This window comes from Anarrhichthys ocellatus, unplaced genomic scaffold (genome assembly GCF_004355925.1).
Source record: "Anarrhichthys ocellatus isolate YVR2014 unplaced genomic scaffold, GSC_Weel_1.0 scaffold125, whole genome shotgun sequence".
Lineage (NCBI taxonomy): Eukaryota > Metazoa > Chordata > Actinopteri > Perciformes > Anarhichadidae > Anarrhichthys > Anarrhichthys ocellatus.
The window spans coordinates 307,200-331,512 of NW_022280155.1; the positions used below are offsets into that span (position 1 = coordinate 307,200).

The window sequence follows — 24,313 nt, forward strand, 5'->3', positions numbered from 1 at the left end:
TGTTTTTTTCTGTCAAGATGGGGTGCTGAGTGTACATTAATGAGAAATAAAATGAACTTTTTTGATTTTAGCAAATGGCTGCAATGAAACAGAGTGAAAAATTTGAATACTTTCCGTACCCACTGTAACAATGATGTTACATAAACCCGACAGGACCCAAAAATATTTGGATGATTTGATTCTGCTTGCAAAATAATGTCGCAAACTACAATTTTGATGACGTATTATTCTTGCCTGAATGTAAAAAATATGTTAAGAGAAGACTTCGCATTGTGTTCAGACCAGGTTTGGACAGTATTTCGGGCAACTTGCAGGTTTACCTGAGAAATTATAATAATGCCACCATTTTCTGGTCATATTTCATAGCAACGTACATAACCAAAGTAGACATGGGCGATAAAACTCTCTCCAATCTCAAAATGTGCAAATTTTAACCTTCTACGATAACGATGGCTAATTATTTATTGCTTTCTAAAAAGGTATTATTGAATCTGTTTTCCACTCCCAACAAAGACACCAGATGAACAGCCAATAGATCGTAGTCTCTGCCGTAGCCTACATTTACACCGTCGCCACTGTTGTTCCCAGCTACATTGTTTTGAATGTCACATTTTAAGCAAAATTACTTGTTTCACTATCAGCATTTGAACCATTTTCAATAAGGACAATAAGCGTAAAACTATAAATTGTGCATTATTATTAATAAATATATCATAATTATCAACAGCAATAATAAAAAACATTGTCATATCTTTAATGGCCTTATCGCCAAAAATGCGATTAAAAAATCTGCGATACTGGGGCTTTGGGCATCGGCCTATACCATGTACCAATCTGATACCAGTGTTTAATCAATAAGTTGCCTTAATAGCTGGTTTGGGAATCAAGCCTGTATGACGACTGTTCCGGCATAAAGACTGTACGGATGCAAGTCTGGAGGACCAGGGTTCAAATACTGCCCAGATCTCATTAGTAGGATCTGGGTCTGGTGTGTCAGCCTGCAGGAGGTAATCAGCTGAAGTGTCTCTAGCTGTGTACCAATCGGGGGTGTGGCCATGGGAGGTGTCTGGTCTGACAGGGATTCTGACAAGTAGTGTATTGTGCACTTTTATTTTAAAAGTACTGCTATATGAGCAAAGGGTCAGTAACATTTGGTTTGCAAACACTTTAAACAAATAAGGTTATTTTTAACAGCAGTATTCCCTTTACACAGTAGCAGTTAAACTACAGTTATGATGATTCTGATAATAGATATTCAGCCGGTGTTCACAACTTTATCTTCATGTGTGTAATACTAATTAATAATTTTAAAAAACTGCGTTAATGCGCGTTAAAATAATTGTCGGCATTAATTAATTACTGCGTTAACGCGATAATAACGCGTTAACCTGCCCAGCCCTAATATATATTATATATATATATATATATATCAGTATTGGTGCATCTCTAGCCCTAACCTTTAGGGAACAATGACAAAACGTCAAATATCTCAAACACATAAGTTCTCTGTTGCAATAATTCTCTTTTATAACCCAGATTGACTAAAAGTAAACAAAAAAGGAGCTGAAAAAAGAAATGACACCAGTATAATGGTTCATTTAGTTTGTGATATATTGGTTTAGTTCTGCCTGTTTTGTGTTCACTCTGACTTAATACAAACAAACCAAAAGGAGTAAACATAATGTGCATAATTATGTTCTCTGTTACACAAGCAACAAAGTTATTATGAGCAGTATTCGTTGAGACTGGAACATTACAGTATTTGTCATAACTAAATGACAGACACAGTGGTATTAGAGGACAGTAGAGAACTTTGAGGTAAACAGAATTACACCTCCTCTTCACCCACAGGCCGGATCGCCATGGGAATGTGGAGAGGTGGTGCAGTCGCAAACTATGTTATTCTTGATGTCTGCTTTGATTAAACTCTGACTTTTCCTTCCTGCCACTGCAACTACTTTAACATGCAAGAACCCCGCATACAGCCACAGCCTTCAACTGAAGCTGCTGTGAGGCAAAATACTGAACACTGATTTTATAATTGTAAACTGAGAATGGAAGTAATAATTGGGAAAGATAAATAAAATGAGAACATCGCACTGGGAATGGAACCAGGAATAAATTTAGTTCTCAGAATCTAAAAAGAAACATTGTTCCCGTTGCCCACGTCAACATCATATTGTGGTGGAAACATCAAGAGGAGTATATCGTATCGACTCCAAATGGCTTCCAGATATGGCGTGTTTTTCCATCTGGGACCATATCATCATAGAGCAATATTAATTGATATATAGACCTGGTTTATAATTCCTCCCTCCAGTCCTTAATTACGACTCCCAAGCTGTCACACTTCCATCATCCCAGAGCCGCTCACGGCAGTAATATCCATAGATCGATCATTAGTCATCCGGCCCTACTTATGGAAACAGGCAGGGATTCCCAGCGGGCATTTCACCACCAGCAGAGATGGCCGCCGCGCGTGACTGGCTGCGAATGTTGAGTGTCACTATTTATCTTGCCCTCACAAGATAGAAAAATAGCAGTCCGTTAAAAACATCAAGGCCCAGAAAGAGAACACTCCTGACAGCTTGTAAATCATGCAGCAACACTGCCGGGGACATCACAGGCTCAGATACAGTAGATGTGGCAGAATACAGAGAGAGAAAAGATGTTTCATGGAATCATCTTTAAAGACGCTTCTTTTGCTCAAACTTAACTGCTATGATTAGAACAGCAGATCAACACAACTGAACAGCTAAACCATACTTATATTTTCGCAACCTTGCACATTATTCACATGAGAACCTGTAGACCCTTTTCACAGCAGAGAATTTGGCCAAAGCAGCAAAAGCAGCGTGCCCATGGTCGTTGAGGTTTCTACAAGAAACTTTTCACTTGTTATCAAACATGTAATACTGATGCCTCTTTCTGACCTACAAAGGTAAACGAGACCATCAGCGAGAAGTTTGGCTTTTTCTATACAGTTATTCTTAATGCCTGTCATCGGGTCCGATTACCCACAAAATTAGACAGACCCAGATACGACTTTGTGACCGCCTTTGAACTTGACTTGGACTCTAGCTCAAAGACATGAGACTTGGACTTGCCCATCAAACACTTGCAACCTGACTTGGACTTGCCCTTAAAAAGGCTTGAGACTTGACTTGGAGTTGTCCCTCAAAGACTTGAGACTTGACTTGGACTTTAAAAAAATACTTGCAAGTACAACTACCTACAAAACTCACAAATTAACATGGTACATCCCGGACTACATCTTGACTGGATGTAGTGACTTTTACACTGGTTGCCTGGCAATCTAACAGTGACGACAATAACTATTCTTCAAACATTCAAAACTAGAACGATTTTGAAGCATTTTCTACTTGGTTTCTCTGGTGGTGATATCACTTCCCAGTGCACCTCTATGCTTTAAAAACTCAATACTGCTGTGACCGCCAATAGGATTCTTTGGAGTGGAATTAAGGTAAGTGTGTCTGATTGTGGTGGAACTAATTCCTAGTTTGACTCTCACCCAAAAATAAATTAAATACACCTGCGCGTAGTTCAAGGCAGCCATTTGAAACAGTTTATGCCGAGACAAATGTGGCCCAGGTAAAAAAAGATTGGATTACAGCTCGGCACCATGGAGCACCACCATTTCCCTGTGGGATGTACAGTGGCTGCATGTTATTGGTAAGTATTGGTAAGATGAATATACTGAGCTGATTGAGGCCCGTCACTGCCTGTGAGAGAAGGACGGAGCCGTCCCTTCCTCTGTGATGCTGGTGCATGTATGTTTCATGAGTCTCTTCCCTTTTCTCCTCACCCTTCCTGTTTATACACTTCCAACAGCCCTCGCGTATCCAGAGAGAGAAGGAAGTGACAAGCTCAGCTAAGCAGTAATTGGCCAGCTCGCAGATGACACGGCAGATAGACACAGGGGAGACGGATGGGAGAAGCTGCTCCATATTAAACAAAAGGTCCACCCGCACGTGGTGGTACCTGCCCCGTAGTTTCTTCCTCTACATGATTCAAAGGCCTGAGATGACATTAGCTTCATTGTTCAGAGAGAATAATGCATTACTTTTACTTTTACGTTAAATAAGGCTTTAATGAAACAGAAGAATGGGAAACCGTGATACAGCTTTACATTTAACAAGCCACGTTCAGCTTCAGAGGGCAGTCTTTGTATTCCCCAATGCAAACTTTGACACAGCGCGTTATTGTGTCTGTTCTTTGAGTGTTACATTTCTGATAGGTGGTGCCTTTGTGAGCCTCGTAGCGTTGGGTGTGAAGCCTGGAATATTTAAAACGGTCAAGTACAGAGATCGGCATCGAACGTCTGGTGAGATTTTTGGTTTTAGTTTGCCTATTTTATTTAATTTACTTATTTTCTGATCAGATAGTTCCTGACTGAAATCATAGTTTTGCCAGTTTTAAATTGAATGTCATTTAGCCATGATTGGCAGAGTTTAAGTAACAAAATAGCACTCTATTGATCAAGTATCGGAACATTTGGAACAATACTCAGCCCTTGTGTCTTGCCTACTGTTGTGCCAAGACTGTTTGCTACTTGTGCAGGTTTTTTTGTTGTTTTTTTCCCCCCAGGTAGCCTGTCCCTATATTGGGTTCATCTAGCACTGGGTCCTAGTAAAAGCTTCCTTGTAACGTGGTGCTGCCAATACCACACCTCGCAGTGATAAGCCCTACTCCAGCACTTGGCCCCTATCAGGTCACACTTTAATTGACCTGATGGGAGAGTTATTTTGCCTCATGCTCTCAGAGTTCTTTAAGTGCCAACGCATATTCACCAGTTGGGCAGTCACACTGACCTTACTCAGGAGTGGCTTTCAGCTGGCCACTCCAACACACAGGCATGATGAAGAAGTGGAGACAAGGATGGATGTTTTTGTGGTTACAACGCCCTCCCATTTAGGCGATGGAGCCCTTTGTGCCAACTTTCTGTGCTAGTGCATTTAGACGATACTGTGTTGCAGGTCTATGGTGACTTATTTAGACTGAAAAAGGTATTCCAAGTGATATGAACACATTAAAATCAACCAATCAAATTTACCCCAGGTCAGTTTAAAGGATAACTCAATGAGACATAATGCATCTCAGCTCAAATTTGATACAAATAGTAATACAAATGGTAAATATTGTCATAGCATCCCACAGAGATTTAGAATAAAAAAATAAAATAAATAAAAAGTCCAGTGAGTCAGAGAAATAGAAAGTTATTTTCTGATAGTTTCAAAGCAGGTTCTAAAGCACAAATAAACACACACCTCCACACAAGGCTGCGGGAAGCTGCTGGATTTAGAATGAATGCAGCCGAAGTGCATGCTTCATCGTCAAATACCGCCACTTTGGATCATAGACGCTAAAGGGTGCCTCAGTATCAGACGCCAAGGGGCTTGACAGTGGCGGTATTTGACAAGGTGGGAATGAGATCTAACTTCACACCCTGCTGATGAGCTGGGGGTTACAACCCCACGCGGAGCCCGAAGGCTCTTTGCTGACGCCCAAAAACGTCCCGAACACAGCAAAATAAGAAGAAAGAGAATCCAGGCAGACACCACCGAACACTTCTAGTGGGTCATAAGTGATGATTGAGAGTGATTTTTCTTAATCAGTCTATACCTTTTTTTTAGGAAAATGCTGCATATTTATAGGCCCTCCTGTAGCATTGAAGTGCCTGTGTGGATCATTTGAAAGTGTCTGTACATTTTAGGACACTGTGGCATTTACATGTTTTTCTACAAGCACAAGCCTTTGACAGATGATAACATTCTATCAGTAGGGGCTTTAAATATGATCCCAAGTGTCACAGTAGTCCCCACAGAAGAGATGAAGGGATCAAGAACAAGCTAAAATGCCAGGGGGACTACATTCAGATAAGATAATTAGGTTTATTGTGTGCATCACCAGCTCAAATGAACCATGGGACTGTGCAGAATGACTGTGTACCTCTGCTTCAGCAAAAAATACGTGTTAGCACTGTGGCCAACAGACATCAGTAGCCACAGGCTAACACATTAGCACAAGGATAACATAGTGAAGTTAAAATATCCTTCCAAGAAAAGAAATAAGGCCTTAAGTTGTGGTGTGAGAAGAAACGGGGAAAAACTGGACAGATAAGTAACGCTTCATAATGCTGTAGTATCAAAACAATTTCCTTATACTTGCATTAGTAATGATACTTACAGCAGTAACTAATGTGCAGCTGCTTTAGCTAGTTGGATGTCAGATAAGCAGATTGAGAGAACTAGAGCAATGAGAGAGATGTTTGAGATGTGGCATTGAAATCCCATCTCCCCGCCAGCATAAAACGCATCCAGTGACAAAAAAATGCTCCTTTTTTAATTCGGAAATCGAATGACTCAATGTCCTGACATGCTTGAATTGATGAAGCATGCGCAAACACAACAATTAGCTAGCAAGATAGATTAGCCAAGACGTTAAAATGCAAAAAAACAGAACTTGCGAACTTCAGTAACGGTACTTCCGTAGTTATTTTAACCCAAACGATGAGTGGTTTTGTTGCCTGAACCTAATAAGTATTTCATGATATTTTCCTAAACCTACCTGTGACGGCCCTTGCCTATCTTACAAGTGTACAAGTGTGGTTTTGCCAGTTATTTGTCCCTGTGTCCCTGAAGGTGTCACAGGAACGTGGTTGCGTCAGAGTGTCGGATGCAGCGCACCTGGTCCTGGAGCTCCTGGTTAATAAAAGCCCTACTCAAGTGTTGCTCTGGTCTCTTCTGCTCACCTGGACTCATCCCTGCCAGTGTCTGGCCGTTTTTGCCTTGCTTTGGTGTTCTTTTGTTTTTTTGCTGACAACACCCCACACTTCATCATGCTCACACATTCACATTACTGATGTTACTGACCGACATACTTCACATTTGTAGCTATTTCTTTACTTCATTATAATAAATAGCTTTAATTTACCATCATCGATTGTGTCAAAATATTTTCCGTAAGATAGAAGACAAACCGTTGTATGAGGATACCTTGAAATAATATAACCCTGACATTCCAAGGAAAATTCTTTTTATTTGGGCTCACATTTTTTTTTTTCTGGTCCGGTTGGTGATTGATGAATCTACTTCTCGTACTCGTCCCTACTGAAAACTGCCCAGACTCACTTCCACCTACTAACACAAAGTGCACTGTGGGGACACCAACTTGAAAAATCATGATAGAAAAAATAAAATGTCATTAAAAAATGATATAATAATGTTTCAACTCATAGTTTGCATTAAACCTGGTGATCTCATCTCAGCAGGGGGCGCCACACTGCCATTACTTGTAAAGTGTCAGGATCCATTTCACTCAGCATCTGCCCTGATGTGGCGTTGATATAGTGATAGGGGTGTGTCTCAGTCAGGACCTCCCAAGAGGAGGGTGGACATCTGCTGCTGTTGGGGTCCTGTCACATGAAATTACAGACTTAATCAACTCCTCTCCATCCCCTTTGCCCTTCCCCTCTTCCCCCCGTTACGTGGCTTTCTTCCCCTCTCCTCTACCTCTTCCCCTCCGTATCTGTCTCTGTCCATTCCCTCTTCCTCTGTGCCCTCCTTTAGTTCGATCCTATTCATCACACAAGGTTTTTTTTCTTCCTCACTCTTTTCTCCTTGACTCTCACTTTTAGCCTCTCTCACCACCCCGCCCCCCTCGTCGCACCTCCCTCTCCTCTCCTCGCCTCTAGGTCACAAGGAGCTGATCCAGCCTCCTGTTCTCGAGTCTTACTAAAACTTCAGTTATGTCAGCCGGCCCGCAGCCGAGCCGCACCAAAGCCCCAGGGAACCAGTGACCTTAAGAGCGCACAGTGAGGAAATGCAAGATATACTTTAGTTGAACAGAGGATGTCTGAAGAAGCAAAGAGAGGGCCGACGGGGAGGAAGAGATAAGGAAAATAATATACAGTATATTAAGAGTCTACACAATCTTATTCTGTTACATATAATATAAGTAAGATTTAGGGTAGAATGGAGGTATAAAATAATGTACAATGCCATTAGTAGAGGACAGGATGTGGCAACATCTAATGAGAATCAGAAACACAGATCTAAACCCAGATTTCACATTAAATCAGAAAGAAATCACCAAAAGCTGATCCGTGTTGATGTGTGCGACCCGCCCCTCTCTTGCTGGTTAGCTATGTCAGCCGTCCTTGAACGATATCAGCCAATTGAATAGGCGTTATCAGCGGTTACCAGCCTCATAGATAAGGGTCTGCTACGCCTATTAGTGGGTTCAGAGGGCCGTTATCATCTATTGACATGGGTGATGACCGATACAAGACGAGAGAACGACGTCGAGATGTAGTGGCCGTGGTTATTGTGGCAGGAACAAAGGAGGAGGTCAGTGGTGGATGGAAGGGTCAAACAACACAAACATAGGAGGACTTTCACACGAGCGACCGCTGTCCGTGTCTGGTGTGAAACCAAAAGTCAACGTGGACTCATTTTACCATATTTTTGTTGTCGTAACTCGCGTACCTATCGTGTAACCTAGCGTGTAACGTTACAGCTAGACATTATATGATGCTTATAACTGTTATTTGTCATGTAAATCAAGTCAAATACCATGACATACACTCAAAGTTTTGACTTTATTGGGTTTTAAATGGGCGCTACAAACAAGAGCAATTTTTGATCAGTCCAGCACATATGCCGCCGGTAAAAGAGTGACCCTTTTAATCAGTGACTCTCTGATTAAATACATACTCATCTGTGTTTATTATCTACGCCAACCCTTTACGAAATCTGGCTGAAACTCACCAGTTAAAATCGCCACTCGTTAAACATCCGTTTCTCTGAAAGGGTCATGATCCGGTCAGAATTCTGTAGAAATAGAGTCGGCTGGTGGAATATCGATTCTTACAACCAAACATGCAACAACTAGATATTTTGAAGCTGTTAACAGTTTTGATTAATTGTCTAAAGCTTGCTATCTCGTCTGGAAGGCTGGGGTAAACACATATGTTTTACGACATTGACTGTAAAAGGGTCTATGATGTTTATTACTAAGTCCACCACACCAGAATACGTGCCAGAATACGTGCCACCATTGGCAAGCTCATCAATGGCACACTAGCAATAAGTGTGCAAGAAAGTGTTATTAGGAATGTCTCTCTCTTATGGATGTCAAATGACCTTTTTCACAACTCTTGGCAGTTGCGCATGCTGTCATTTACATTATTTATTTGCTGTTTGATTCCCCCCCCCCCCCCCCCACTTGCATTTGGCAAAAACCTGCCCTACTCTGCCTCTGATTGGCTAGTACTCGTTGACTCCTTGCAGAATTTGGTAACTTTAATGCTGATAATCAAGATCGGTGGAAGTTTGGAAGAGTTAATGATTTACACCCAGATGTGGATTTGTTTTACAAGGATGGCAGCCTGCTTGTATAGTGCTCTCATATATATACAATGGAGAAAATGTATTCTTTTTTGGTTGCTATGCACATTGCCTATATGGATGGAAAAATGTTTAGATCCGCTGGACATTTCAATTTTGATGAGATAAATAAAGTTAATGTTCACATGGCACATTGATGAACAAGACAATTTAAAAATGAAAAAGGTTGCCGGCCCCTGCACCACACTGAGGAAAACATGACTTCAATGAAAAGATGAAAGACCTTGCACGAGAATGAAATGTGCACAATTGACAGGCCAAAGAATGTGCTGCACATATGTAGCTCTTCGTATTTTGCCACAGCTACAAAGAACAGCCGGCATCTCCTCCGAGGAAAAGCCCATCACAATTCTGCTAATCCCTTTCCCCCCCAATCAACCCGATGTGAGTGTCAACTCCTGATAAGATCCTCAACCAACCACCACACACCCAAAACACACAGTCGGACTCAGTCACAACCTGGCGCTCACACTCACCCATGGCAAAGAATGGGATCCCCAACAGCGTGGAGTTGAACTTCCCGTCCGATATAAAGAAGATCCCCGCGGCCGTCACGTTGGCAATGCATATGGTCAGCACACCCAGCAGGCCCAGGAACGGCTTCCCCCTCAGGCAGTCCCGCATGGAGCTGGAGATGGTGGCGGCCAGGAGCACCAGCACCAGGCTGACCAGCACCTCCCCCTTGGCCAGCACGCCCGTCTGGTGGAAGTCCCGCCACAGGCTGAAGGAGGTAAGCGACTGGATGTGGAGCTGGTCGGGCGCGTGGGGCGCCTCGGCCGTCGACAGCCGGCTGACCAGTGCGCAGAACTCGTTCTCCCAGCGCTCAGCGATGGCATCCTGCACCACGGGTCCGTGGTTGCGGAGGTAGTAGGTGATCTGGACGGCCCGGGCGAACTTGACCTGCTGGTCGCGGCTGTTGGGCGAGAAGGAGACACCTCCCAGCTGGTGGCCGATGAAGGACACACGGCCATCCTGCAAAGGTGATTTAAAGATATCTGACATGAGCTCTGACGGAAGTGAAAAACACATTTTAAATCACACCATTTGACTGGAAACCAGTATTGTTGGCCTTGACAGCAGACGGGGAACACCAGTGATTGGGATGCAGCCAGCTGTACAATATACCGGAGAGTTCCAGCCCACGCGGAGCAGTGCAGCAGCAGTTCTCTGCCTCTTTTGCTTCAGTGTTGATTTACTGTTTCGCTCGAACTCGGCTCACAGCTGTGGACAGAACTGGTTGATGAGGGTTGATGTACCGCTCCATTGTTAGGACTGAATTCATTTAATCACACAGCGCATTCAAGACACCACGGTGGCGAGAGTTTGGAGATAATGTGATGTGCAATAAGAGTTGTGCAGAGCAGCCGGGGCAATAAAAGTCTGTCCGTTAGTCTGCCAGGAAGAAAATACAGAACTGAGGTTATTGCTGGCCGAACCATTCTCATTTATACAGCAATGGTAGCGCTGAATATGTACAATATATATTTTAGTTTAAGCAGCAGTAGAAAAGAAAGAGAACAGCTGAGGAAGACGGTGACCTAAGAATGCCTCAAGTTAAATCTGACACAAACTGAAACAATTAAACATGTATAACAATTCTGTGTGTGCATTTAGCTCCTACAGTGCAGGGGCATGGGGTTGTTTAGTTGAATATGTTAGTCTAGTCTGGCAGAATCATTGATCCTTTATCGGCCTCAGGCAGCAACATCCAGTGAAGCCAATGCGGAAGTTCCTTAAACCTGCGTTCTTTCTAATGACCAGCAGGGGGCGACTCGAGTTGCAAAATGAAGTCTGATTGTATAGAAGTCTATGAGAAAATGACTCTACTTCTCTCTTGATTTATTCCCTCAGTAAACATTGTAAACATGAGTTTATGGTCTCAATCTCTAGTTTCAAGTCTTCTTCAATACAGCATGATGTTTATTTAGAAAATTATGGTTCATTTAGAGTCAAATAGACTATAAAGCAGGGTATGCTTTAGGGCGGGGCTACCTTGTGATAGACAGGTCGCTACCGCGGTGTTGGCCGGTCTGGAAATTGTCCGTGTTTTTCTTTTCCAGTTCATTAAATCTAAGATGCCATATGATTATAATAATTACCTAAATCTGGTCCTGGGTAATCATTTTCCCAAACAGTCAACGGTGTCTCTGTATCTGAATGACGTGAAACGGCTTGAAAGTGACAGCCATCAATGAGACAGCTGTCCGTAGGGGTGGGGATGTGCTGTGAGGTGACTTGAGAAGGCAGAGTGTGTCTGGTAGACATCGCAGTGTCTCCAGTTCTGAGTAAATGTCTAAATAGCTTTCATAAAGGGAATATATATCCAAAGTGCTTTTAACCAGGAAGTAAGGAAGCTACTGTTTATCATGGCTAAGCTGATAATAGCCCTAAAGGGATCCTGATACAGTTCAGCTTGGGGATTCAGTGTCACAGCCAACTAAGACAGGAACAGTATTGTTCATTTTTTATCTTAATGCACTTGCACCCTGGCTTTAACATTCACGGATTATGGTAGCCACCTGTATGACCCATTTAAGAATGCAGTGCATTTCCTGAATTTCATCATGACCAATGCAATCATGCACATACATCAAAGTTCGATGCTTTATTGAGACACTTTCTCTCTTTCCTGAGTAAACCGACCGGCCGCACAACATCGTGAACTCCCACGCGGCACGCTGCTTCATTGTTGCAACCGGAGCAACGTCAACGTTAATTAACATCTTATTGTAGATATAAATTCATTTTGTTACGAGCACAATAATCCAGCACAGTCAAACAGCCGCAGCATGCTGTTTCACATCGGGGGGGGAGCTTGATATAAATCTCTCGCTTCTAGATAATAATAAATCCCAGTGATTGTTTGCTTCAGTTTCTGTGAACAATTTAGCAGCAGAGAGACAAAAAAACTAAATGGATGAGTTATCGTGCCGTGGCATTACGTGGGCAGCAGGATACATAAGTGGTGGTGGACACTGCACCTTAAAAGTCACATAATTGATAACATTCATAAGTCAATGCCCTCCTGTTAGGGCCGGGCATTATGTAACTGACTACCTCTAATATATCAATTTATCAGGCAAGATCTCTGCATTATTTCCGCGCTGCACTATTACTCTCAAAAACCCTCCCACTCTGTGCTTCAAAGCTGTCATTTCACGACAGTGTACAAGTGTGTTTGTGTAATGTAATCACTCAGTAATCGCTCAGGGAACTCGGAAAGCTTTAGCTCTAATTTCACAAAGGTCAAATCAATCTACCGCACTGACTTTTGCAACTTCACTAAAGCTTTATTAAAATGAATCTCAACAGTTCCACCGCACTTATCTAGAAACTCCTGCAGCCCAAACTGAGCCAATGCTGTGCAGAGACCGTGTGCAGGGCGGAAACACGTGCATCATCGCGGCAGAGCTTTCTGAAGAAAACGCTCAAGCTTTGTTTTCTGTTCTTGTTTTGTCGGCACCCTTTAGCAAAGAGAAAATATAGATCTCAGTGTACGTGTGTGTTAGAGACAAAGAGATAAAGAACGAGAGCAGGTGGTGGATAGGGCACCGCACGAAAGCAAGTGTGCGTGTGTGTGTGTGTGTGTGTGTATAGAGAAATCCCTGTAAGGAGTACAGTGATATGTGAAAAGGCAGGAAGTGACAACTCTCCTCTGGTGACGGGCGGGAGAGGTGGAGAGAGACACTTCCAGGTTTCATGAACACATTTATACAGAGAAAGCATTCAATAGAGTGGTGCAGGAAGGAGTCCTTAAACCAGGAGATGAGTTAGCATTTCTTTTTCAATGGGTTTTTGGTTAGATGCCTGGGGAACACAACATGATGTTTCGGTTCTTTGACTTGAAGTAAGTCAGTAAATACCTGTAGTCTCATGATTTTGCTTTTACGTCTGACACGTGAATTTGAGACTACATTGTGCTGAGCAGTCTCACTTACTCATGAGACGGTATTTTAGTTAGTTTATAGCCTAACGTTAGCTTTTTACATCTGCCGATTACATTCACACTTCACAAATCATAAAAGGACTGTTTGTGAAGATTATCTTGCAGAACAAAACGTGTGAGTATCATATACATTTATTTTGTCAAGGGAACCAGTGTGATGCTAACTTCTGGGTTTGGCCTACAAAAATGCATCATCCCTGATCTAACAAATGTAGTGTTAATATACTTTTACTGTTTTCTAAGGAAACAGAATATCACTATTTCTTGAGTATGAACAGCCTTTGGGGGAGCTCCACTACTTAAATTAGACTAAAGCTTAATCTTGAAGCCTAAAACTAGTTTATAAAAAGTAGTATATATGTGAAACTCAAATGTATAGTCTGATCACAGATCAGATATCAGAACAGCGTGAAATGCACCTTCAACATCAGAAACATCTCAAGGTGCAACATTTAAATTCTCGAGGACATCACCGAATCAAATACTTGTTGATTTCTGTTTTTCATCGAGAAAAGAATCATGAAGGTGTTCAACCCACAAAGTAACGCAATATTTATTTTGTGTCACAAATGCACCGTTTGGAGTAGTTTACTTTCTGGCTTCCTTTCATTCATTGTCATCTACAATGCAACCAATCTATCCATTTAAACATAAAAATACATAAACTATTGTGGCATGGTTGGGCAACAATTCAGTGAAATCAAATGATTTCAGTGGTATTGTGCCTTTTAGTTTTCATTTTACAAAAGAAATGATATTATCCAAATTCATGACTCCAGGCAAATTTCAAATTAAGAAAATATATTGTATGCTGAAAATTCTAAATGAAGGGTTCTAGTGCAGTTTCAGGAGAACGATCTGAGGATTGTATTGACTGTTTTTTATTATCAATTACCCAAACGCACTCTGCGGCGAGCCAATTATTGACACACACACATATAGCTAGTTCTCCCATCCTCCAATCACATCCCCCCTCCTGCAGCATTTAAACTGTCACGGACCTCCCTCTCTGCATATCGGCTGATATCCTGCTGCCTCGGCGCTGCCGCTCTCACCTCCAATTTTATGATTTATTAAAGTGAATGGGGGGGTTAAAATAGCCGTTGACCTTAGCTTGACATTGCCACGCAGCATACTAACCCAAACTACCAATAACTTAATTCAATCCGGCACTCAATTTCCCTGGCCCCTCATGAATGCAACAAGAAGCTTTATCTTGTCAAACACAATATTATTAGTGTTAGAATGTGTGTGCACTCCAGATATAGCAGACCTCTGCCTTTTTAAATCTATTTTGACCATCAGAGCTTTATCTACGGAAGCCCAGAGCAGACAAATTACTCTTTGCTAAGGTTCAAAGTTCAAAGTTCAAAGTTTGCTTTATTGTCAATTCCACAATGTACTGGACATACAGGGGAGTTGAAAATACGTTTCTCTCTAGTCCAACATATAAACATATAAAGTGAATACAGTGCAATAGATAAAAAAAACATTTAGACAATATATATATAATAAGAGAAAAAAAAACAAAAAACTATCAATCTGTATTTAGCAGCAGTTGGACATGGGGAGTCTTAAAAGAGAAGAGGGAGAGAGTTCAGCTTCCTAACAGCCTGGTGGACGAAGCTGTTTGAGAGTCTGGTGGTGAGAGCACGGAGGCTCCGGTATCTTCTCCCAGAGAGCAGGAGGCTGAAGAGACTGTGTGAGGGGTGGCTGGAGTCGCGCACAATCATGGACACTTTGCGGGTGAGGCGGGTGTCGTATATGTCCTGCAGGGAGGGGAGTGAGGCACCAATGATCCTTCCAGCTGTGTTCGCTATGCGCTGCAGGGCTTTCCTGTTGTAGTCAGTGCTACACAGTGATACAGTTTGTCAGGATGCTCTCAATGGTGCCTCGGTAAAAGGTGCACAGGATGGGTAATGGTGTTCTTGCCTTCTTCAGTTTGCGGAGAAAGTAGAGGCGCCTCTGAGCTTTCTTTGCCAGTGATGTTGTGTTGGCTGTCCACGAGAGGTCCTCACTGATGTCCACCCCCAGGAATTTGGTGCTGCTCACTCTCTCTATATCAGCACCATTGATGGTCAGTGGTGGGTGTTGAGTGTGGCCTCTCCGGAAGTCAACAATAACCTCATTGGTCTTGCTGTTATTCAGAAGGAGGTTGTTGTCTCTGCACCATGTGGTCAGAAGGCTGACCTCCTTCCTATAGTGGGTCTCATCGTCGTTGGTGATGAGACCTACCAGAGTTGTGTCGTCTGCAAACTTGACCATGTGATTGGTGCTGTAGGTTGTGGTGCAGTCGTGTGTCAGCAAGGTGAAGAGCAGTGGACTGAGCACACAGCCTTGAGGGGCCCCTGTGCTCAGTGTGATGCTGCTCAAGGTGTTGTTGCCGACACGTACTGCTTGTGGCCTCTCACTGAGGAAGTCCAGCAGCCAGTTACACAGCGAGGTGTTGAGCCCCAGCTGGTCAAGTTTGAAGATGAGTTTTTGTGGGATTATGGTGTTGAATGCTGAACTATATATAAACATCAAAGTCTATGAACAGCATTCTCACATATGAGTCTTTTGAGTCCAGATGGGTGAGGGCTGGGTGGAGAGCAGAGCAGATTGCATCCTCCGTGGACCGTTTGGCACGGTATGCAAACTGGAAAGGGTCCAGGGTGGGGGGAAGAATGGATTTGATATGTGACATGACTAGCCGTTCAAAGCACTTCATGATTATGGGGGTCAGTGCCACCGGACGGTAGTCATTAAAGCGGGACGGAGTGGATTTCTTTGGCACAGGTATGATGATGGTGGCCTTGAAGCATGATGGAACAACAGCTTGTCTCAGAAGTATTAAAGACATCCGTGAAGACATCCTTAAGCTCCTCTGCACAGTCCTTCAACACACGACCAGGGATGTTGTCTGGACCTGTTGCCTTGCGGGTGTTGATAGTGGAGAGTGTCCTCTTCACGCTGGCAGCAGACAGGCACAGAGCCTGATCGTGGGGAGGGGGCGGAGTCTTGTGTGGACGTGTGATGTTTTGCGTTTCAAACCGTGCAAAGAAGCTGTTGAGGTTGCTTAGCAGAGAGATGTTGCTGTCGCAGATCTGTGCCTCCGTGTATCTCTGCTGTCTTTAAAGTGACTGGTTATCTTATTCGTGTATTCCTGTTTTGCTTTCCTGATGCCGTGGGACAGGTCGGCTCTCGCTCTTCTCAGGCCAGTTTCATCCCCGGCTCTGAAGGCGTTGTTTCTGGCCCTCAGCAGCCGATGCACTTCCCCTGGCTTCTGGTTAGCCCGAGTGATGAAGGTTTTTATATGAGTCACATCATCAATGCACTTACTAATGTAAGAAGTAACAGTGTCTGTGTACTCCTCTATGTCTGTGTGATTGTTGTATGTGGCTGCCTGCTTAAACATTCCCCAGTCTGTTGTGTCAAAGCAGTCTTGGAGAGCGGAGGAGGCCCCATCTGGCCACACCTGTACCTGCTTCAGAACCGGTCTGGAGACTTTCACTCTTGGTCTGTATGCTGGCGTTAGCAGGACGGTGATGTGGTTAGAGAGTCCTATGTGGGGTAGGGGTGAGGCCTTGTACACTCCTTTGTGAGTAGTGTAGACCAGATCCAAAATGTTTTCCCCTCTTGTTGGGAAATCAACATGCTGATGTAGTTTGGGAAGGACAGTCTTAAGGTTAGCATGGTTGAAATCTCCAGCGAGGATGGTGAAGCCGTCTGGGTGAGCTGTCTGTTGTTCACTGATGAACAACATCAGTGATAATAAGGTCTCGTATTATCACAATATGACAACTTGTTGTAAACATTTGACAATAGAATAGACACTCTATATCCAGGAAGACTAGCACATCCACGGCCTTGCTGTCTCAAGTTGATGCGCCGTTTCATTTGCTATCACTTTCGATGTGTCAAAATAAAAACATTATAAATTTTGTATTGCAGGATAACGGATGAAAGAAAAAGAAAATTGTCATTACTTTCCAAAACAATTGATTCAATTGCTCTCCGATCTAGCAGCCCTTTGGGCTCGATGGCATAAGTTTGCCAGTGCCTCGCAAAACTATTACGAATGACTATTACACAAAGAATTTGTAGTGTTTTCTGATCAGCCACCTTTAAGATTGCTGTCTGGGCAACTAAATTGCTTGATTAAGGTTATAAAACGTATGGTAATAGCATTAAAGACTCAACATGCTCAACATGGACTGGACCTCCTCCCTAAGAGGTTTTGCATTGCTACAATACTATAACGTCACTGTCACCTTTGTTTCTCAGACAGAGGTCATTACTATTAGCACATCAGAAATACATTGGTGTCGGCATATATGTAGGCTGATAGGTAAGAAGAAATTGTAGTGCAGGGTTATAAGGTCAATCAATTAGTTGATTGACAGAAAATTAAGCTGCAACAAAACTGATTATCAATTGTGACTAGAGCAAACATGCTGATGCTAAGAAAGTACAATCTTACTATGTTCCTCTCAGTTCAGCTTGCTTGCATGCTAACATTAGCTAATTAGCACTAAAAACAGCGTGACTAGTTTGTGCAGGAAAAGTCAGGGGAATACCACAGTGATTAAAACTCATTCTGAGGACATACATTGCGTGAACTATTGATAAGACATTTTAATAAAAAACAAAACATATCAACCTGCTGGTGGCGCTAGAGGAAAAGTCAGGGGATCACCAAAGTCACCTGGATGTCTTTCATGGCAAACCATCATATAGATATTTCATTTTGAAACAAAGTGGTTCTCTGACCGACCTACCAACCAACCGTTCAGTTTATTTATATGACCTGAGACAAACTGACTGTCGGTATAGGAAAACTCAAACTGAGAGCCCAATTGGCTATCAGCAGATGATCAGATACCAGCGTTGCTATACGTCCAATCTGTTGCTGCAACAGCTTTGGCTCTTCAACTAGCAATCAGCAAGCTCTATTTGACCACCTGATAATAGGCTGCTAGTGGTATGGATGCAGGATGAAACCACAGTGCATTGACAATGACTGGCTGGCAGCTAACATCCTACAATTCGGTAGCCATTAAACAGAGGTTTTGATCTTTGGTGGAGAACATCATAAACTACAGATACAGTCCTCCATTGCGTCACTTACTGACAGTGTTAAGTCTATGGCAACCATGGGGTAACCTTTGCCACTCATCCGCTGAGCAGCAATATCAATATCAATTAAGAAACATCTGTAAGATAAGACACATGCTCAATTTGAATGACACAGGAAAAAAAGCATACATGCTTTTATATCATCACGTACTATAAATCTGTCTTTACCCGTTTAAACTCCCACAATTGCAATTCATCCAGAACTCTGCAGCCAGATTATGAACTAAATCTATGAGGTCTTGTCATATCTCTTTGCTTTTAGCACCACTGCACTGGTTGCCTATTACCTTTAGAATTCATTTCACGATTCTATCAATTACCTAAGAGGCCATCCATGATCTGGTACCATATTATATCAGAGACCTTTTAGCCCCTTAGAGCCCAGCCAGGCCCCTAAGATCCGCTGACCTAAGCCTTTTAGTCCTTCCACCGACCAGACTGAAAGCCAAGGTTGATTGTGCATTTTCGGTTGTGGCCGCTCGGCTTTGTACCAGCCTCCATGGCAGCTTTGAAGTGCCTCCTTAAAACTCACTTTTACAAGACGATCTACACTTAAAAAAGTTTTACTTTTCCATTATTGCACCAGTTCATATCTCCTCTTTACGTAGAGTTTTATTTGTACCTTTATTGTTGCACTTCCAGATATTTTCCACTTTTATCTGTTTTGAATTCAGGACTTTTATTGGAATTCTGTCTGTTTATTATGCGATCACTTCTGATACATGCATCATATTTGTTTGAATATACGTGGTTATTTCCCCTTTCCACATCTTACTTAATTATATGAAGATATTTTAAAAAATGTTATTTTTGCAGTTGCACCTCCATCTGTTTATGTATGGGCTGAGTGCTCCTTGATGTGATGTCATTTTCGTTTGTAACACTGAATTTGTTAAATATCATAAAAAGTTTTATTCTGTAAATCTTCTAATCTGGAAAGCACTTTGTGCTTCAGCATATAAAACGATGTATACATAATATCTTTATTGTTATTAAGAGCTTTTTCACATTTGAATGCTGCATAATTGTACTTTCATATTGATAATTCTTTATTAGATATAGTTCTCCTAATTTATTCATGATGCCCCATTTGTTGATTCTTTTTTTTAAATCATACTGTTTAATGTCATTATATTTTTGTAACTCCTGACAGTTTCAAAAGATTACACGGCTGAAAGTGCAGCAGAGGGGGCACAACAAAGAACACATATTTGAAGCATTTTCTCCTGGGAACAGAGCTAAAGTTCAGCTCAGCAAAAAAGTAGGATTTTGTCTGTATAACAAGCAACAGAAATAAACCCCAAGTTTATGACATCAAAGCGGAGTATGAGGCATGAGAAGTCCGGAAAATTAATTAGCCCAGACGGCTCGTCAAACGGGCAGATGGTGAGAGAAGGAGAACTCAGGAACACGGGAGAGAGACTGAGGGGAGCCGGAGAGGAAGGAGGTCACACCAACCTTCAAGAACAGAAAAACTGGAATTTGTGTCAGGAAGGAGTTAATGATAAAGCGAGTGTGCCATGCATGATTACTGTAGATTGACTTTGAATCATTGATTATCATTTTTTCGAACAAAAAAGCGAAACGATGTTGCCATGGATGGCCAAACGAGGTATGGCCAACCATGGCAGCGGTAGACCAGCTACTCCTGTGTTAAATCACTGTTTTTTTCTGAAAGGAGTCTGGGTTTAGCTTTTAAATTGTTTCTGCTGGCTTAAATTTTTTCATATTTTTATATATTTTTTGTACTATTTAATGACCTTTTATGGACCAAGCGATTAATCAATGAGACAAAAAGAAACGTCAGCAGATGAATTGTGATTCAAACGTATAAATCTCTTCCAGATATCTTGTTTACTTACTTTAGATACCAGAAAGTTGGAAATGGCAGTAAAACATGTTCTTTTACGCACAAATTCACTCCCCTCTCGATTTATTGATAAGGCATGTTGAGAATTGGTTCGCGATGGTTTCTCATTTTGAATAAGTCGGTTCTCAAAGAAAAAGTTTAGGAAAACACTGTTGTGTGACTTTTGTGTTTTAAAACAAACAAACTAATCATGGCAGCGGTAGACCAGCAACTCCTAGGTTAAATTGCTGGGTTTTTCATATTATTATATTATTATATATTCATTAGTTTTAGCTTTTCAATTCTTTCTGCTTTTCTGTTTTTTATATCGTTGTGAACAAAATATAATTGGGTTTTGGTATGTCTTTAACTTTTTACTATTTTATGACCTTTTATGGACCAAACAATTAATCAATTAGTCAAAAAAACAACGATAATTGATAATAGAAATACTTGTTAGCTGCAGCCTTCATCATTATTTCCATTAGTCGATAAGCTGAATGAAATCATTTGAGCAGAAAGAAACTTCTTCCCCCTAAGCCCAAAGGTGATTTCTTCAAATATGTACAGTTCTGCCATTCAACTGGAAGGAAGATTGCTTGCGTGGGTCAAAACGTCGCTGCAGTGCAATCTGAATCTGATAAACGGCAACTCTCCAACAACAATGTCCTGTTACGCCGGATTAACCACAGACCTCACTATGAACCCTCATAATTGGAACCTGAAAGACTCAGCAACAGGAACAAAAGTCCATTCTCCGTCCTCCATTGGGGCAGCAGCAGTGGCCTGATGCCACTGAAGGTACTGTAGTTGTATCCTGAGGTGAACTAATCCTTTAACAATCTCACCGCCGAGTGACAACGTGAGAAATACAGAGGCAAAAGAATAAAAATAAACTTTAAATAGAGATATTGCTGCATGTATGTCTATTTAATAGTGAATATAAGCTATATGACTCTGCTGAGTGGCTGTTTGTTCTCCAACAGAGCCAAGACTGAAGAGTCTCATTCTAATTGTCTCATTCTAATCGTGCGGCTCTCCAGCACAAAAATTATTTTTGTTATACAGCCTGTATGAGGATAAATTATGTGGCTCACTGCGTATCACGACACAGTGCGGTAATATACCTTTGTTTTCCCACGGCAGGTGTATTTAATGACAATAATGATGGCCGCGTTCCACTTAACGGGAGGTCCTGGTATTGTGTGTGTGTGCTGACTCGCCGGAACGCTTCATTGAACTGAGCCTGGGTCGTTATTGTTATTAATTACACCTGTGCCTCTCCTCTCTTGTCGTAATGTTCGCTATGAAAAACGTTCGGTTCTCATCGACGCCTTCTTTGGACTGCGGCATCTCCAAAATGCCGACTTTTAAATAAATCCGCCCAGTATTTCAGATCAGTGACACATTTTCCAGATCATGGTGTATTTTTCTTAAAGGGGACAGTTCGGATTGGGGTTGCATGAGGTGCTTATCCTCATAGTGCTCATTCACATAGTGCTGCTGTAGACGTATCGATATCCGTTTAAGTGACTCCGGAGTAACCCTTTAGAACAGTCAATCCCAAAGACTGGTTGGGGACCCATGGGTGGGACGCAGGAAAACATTTTTGGGGTCTGCAAATGAATTTGCAGAATTTCTTCCACAGTCTTTTATTAAACAATTATATCTGCAGAACACTTGTGGGCCACATGAGGGAGCCTGAATGTCCGTATTATTGTTAAGTCTACTTATAACATTGCTTCTAATATGAAAGGCTAGCGTACATCTGTTTGTTTAACTGAGGAGAGGAAATGAAAAGAATGAGATAGCCTGTTACTCAACTAAGCCAACTAAATGCATTTAGTTGGTCTCATTTGTGAAGAAACATGCATAAAAAGAAAGTGTGATTTCCCAAATGTACATTTCTTCCAAACGGCTGGTTTACCTAGTTGGCAGTAAAAATGCTCAGGAACGTTCTTTTACGCACACATTCTCTCCTCTCACGATTTTTACATGAGGCCTGTTTACGAGTTTGTTCGCAGCGGTTTGTCATTTTGAATAAGTGGCTCCTCGTAGAAAAAGTTTGGGGAAATCACTGTTGTTGTGTGGCTTTGGTGTTTTAAAACAAACTAACCAACGATGGCAGCGGTAGAGCAGCAGCTCCTGTGTTCAATTACTTTTTTCAAAGGAGTCTGGTGGCTTTAAAGAAAGCATAGCCCACGGCTTCAGCTCCCTGATGGAAATGGCTGTCTGACAACAAAAGGGCGGAAAATATTCTAAATATGGCGTACACTTGAAACATCTTTTTGACGCCTTAAAAAAAAAAAAAGAATATCAGATTGCTGCTGGCCCCGTCCACAGCAGTGCATTGCTTTGCTCCCGTGCTACTCCTGTCTTTTTCTCTAAACTCCATCCACTGTAGGTAAAACACTGACTACTGAGGAGTACATCATGCTATACCACACTCGGACACTGGAGGTGTCCCTTTAAGAGGTTGGACTTTCTCAACCCAGACATTGATCGCTTCATTCTAAATCCCCAAAATATGAAGATGCATGCTTTTTTCCCCAGTGAACAGCAATGTTATGTAGAGGCAATGCTGTATATATGTGTATATATATATATATATATATAGTGCTGAATGAGTGTGTTATAGTGTGTGCTTGTGTCCATTGGGCCTCACGCTGCAACCTTCTCTTAAATATCTGTTGCAACCAAAACCAAAAGAAATGTAGAAAAGGGGATGAAGAACTACAGCAGAAGGGAAATTGAGGATAAAATTTCAACAAAGTAAATGTGGTTTTCCAGAGCGGTCAGCTGTGCACTTTACAGGGAAAATCCAAAAGCGTCTAAGAGCAAGCATGTACGCCAAGGGTTTGGATCAATGGACTAATAGCACTTCTTTAATAATCCAAACATCCAACTGAAAATAATCTAAATTTGTTTATGGGATATTCATGCATTCTCTTTAAAATCCCCCAAATGTAACACGTATGTTTCCTTGCATTGGATGAAGAATTTGTGGCCTGTGAAAACAAGATGTTTTCTGGGTAAGAGTGCCCCTGAACACCAAAATAAAATGCCTTCCACGGTTAACGCTTGAAATGATGAAGGTACTCGCGAATGACAAGGTAGTACAACACGTAAACCCTACTTTGGTGTTTCATTGTTGCCTCTTTACTTAAGATGTACATATGATACTCAATTATATTATTTTTCTTTTTTAAATGAGCTAAATACTGGCAGTGAGGAAGAGTTTGGGTAGATAAGAATGATAATAAATATGAAACAGAATGTATATCATGCCCTCTAAACCCTAAAAGACAATCTGGTTTGAGTTGAAATCAAACACTATAACAAACTCTAGTACTTCGAAAAGCGCAAAAAAAAATGCATGAGGCCCACTGTCTATCAAATCTGTACAGTACCCTGAACGCAGCACAATAGAGATCTAAAACTCGCAACAAACCCTGAACCTAGCACTGCACATGTCTTGGGGTGTGACACGGATGTACATCTGTTCATTCTTTGTACAACACATACACACAAGAAAAGCCAAGGCAGACAGTATATGTACTCTTGCATGTGTGCAACAGATTTTCAGTGTAAAAGCCTCACACGCGCACGCCCGATCAGACATATAGCAACCGGGCTCCATCTGCAGAGCACACCCACACTTGTGCGATGCATCTGTGGGCCTGTGCACTGAACGTGCAGCCACAAGCATCATCTTGTTGCTTTGCTGCTGCTGCTGCTGCTGCTGCTAAAAGCATCGACTCAGCTGCATGTGCGCGGTCAGATCTCACTGGAGGAGACCGAGAGGAAAGAATTCCAGGCAGGAGAGGATGCCATGGGAGTCTATCAGCTATTACGTGGAGCCATGTCATGCTGCATGCACGCATGTGCTGCCCCAGAGAAGGCAGGAGGGGAGACACTGCATCAAAAAAAAAAAAAGGCAGGATATCCCTGTGTGTGTGTGTGTGTGTGTGT

General features: G+C 42.0%; 1 protein-coding gene across 1 annotated transcript in view; it reads right to left on the reverse strand.

Annotated features, from left to right (window-relative positions):
• The window catches only part of ptchd4 (patched domain containing 4), a 41,352-nt gene that overhangs the window by 15,560 nt on the left and 1,479 nt on the right, over positions 1-24,313 (reverse strand). Inside the window, exon 2 of the mRNA XM_031877081.1 lies at positions 9,905-10,400. Within this exon, the coding sequence (XP_031732941.1) occupies positions 9,905-10,400 (496 nt within the window). The remainder of the gene's footprint in view (positions 1-9,904; positions 10,401-24,313) is intronic.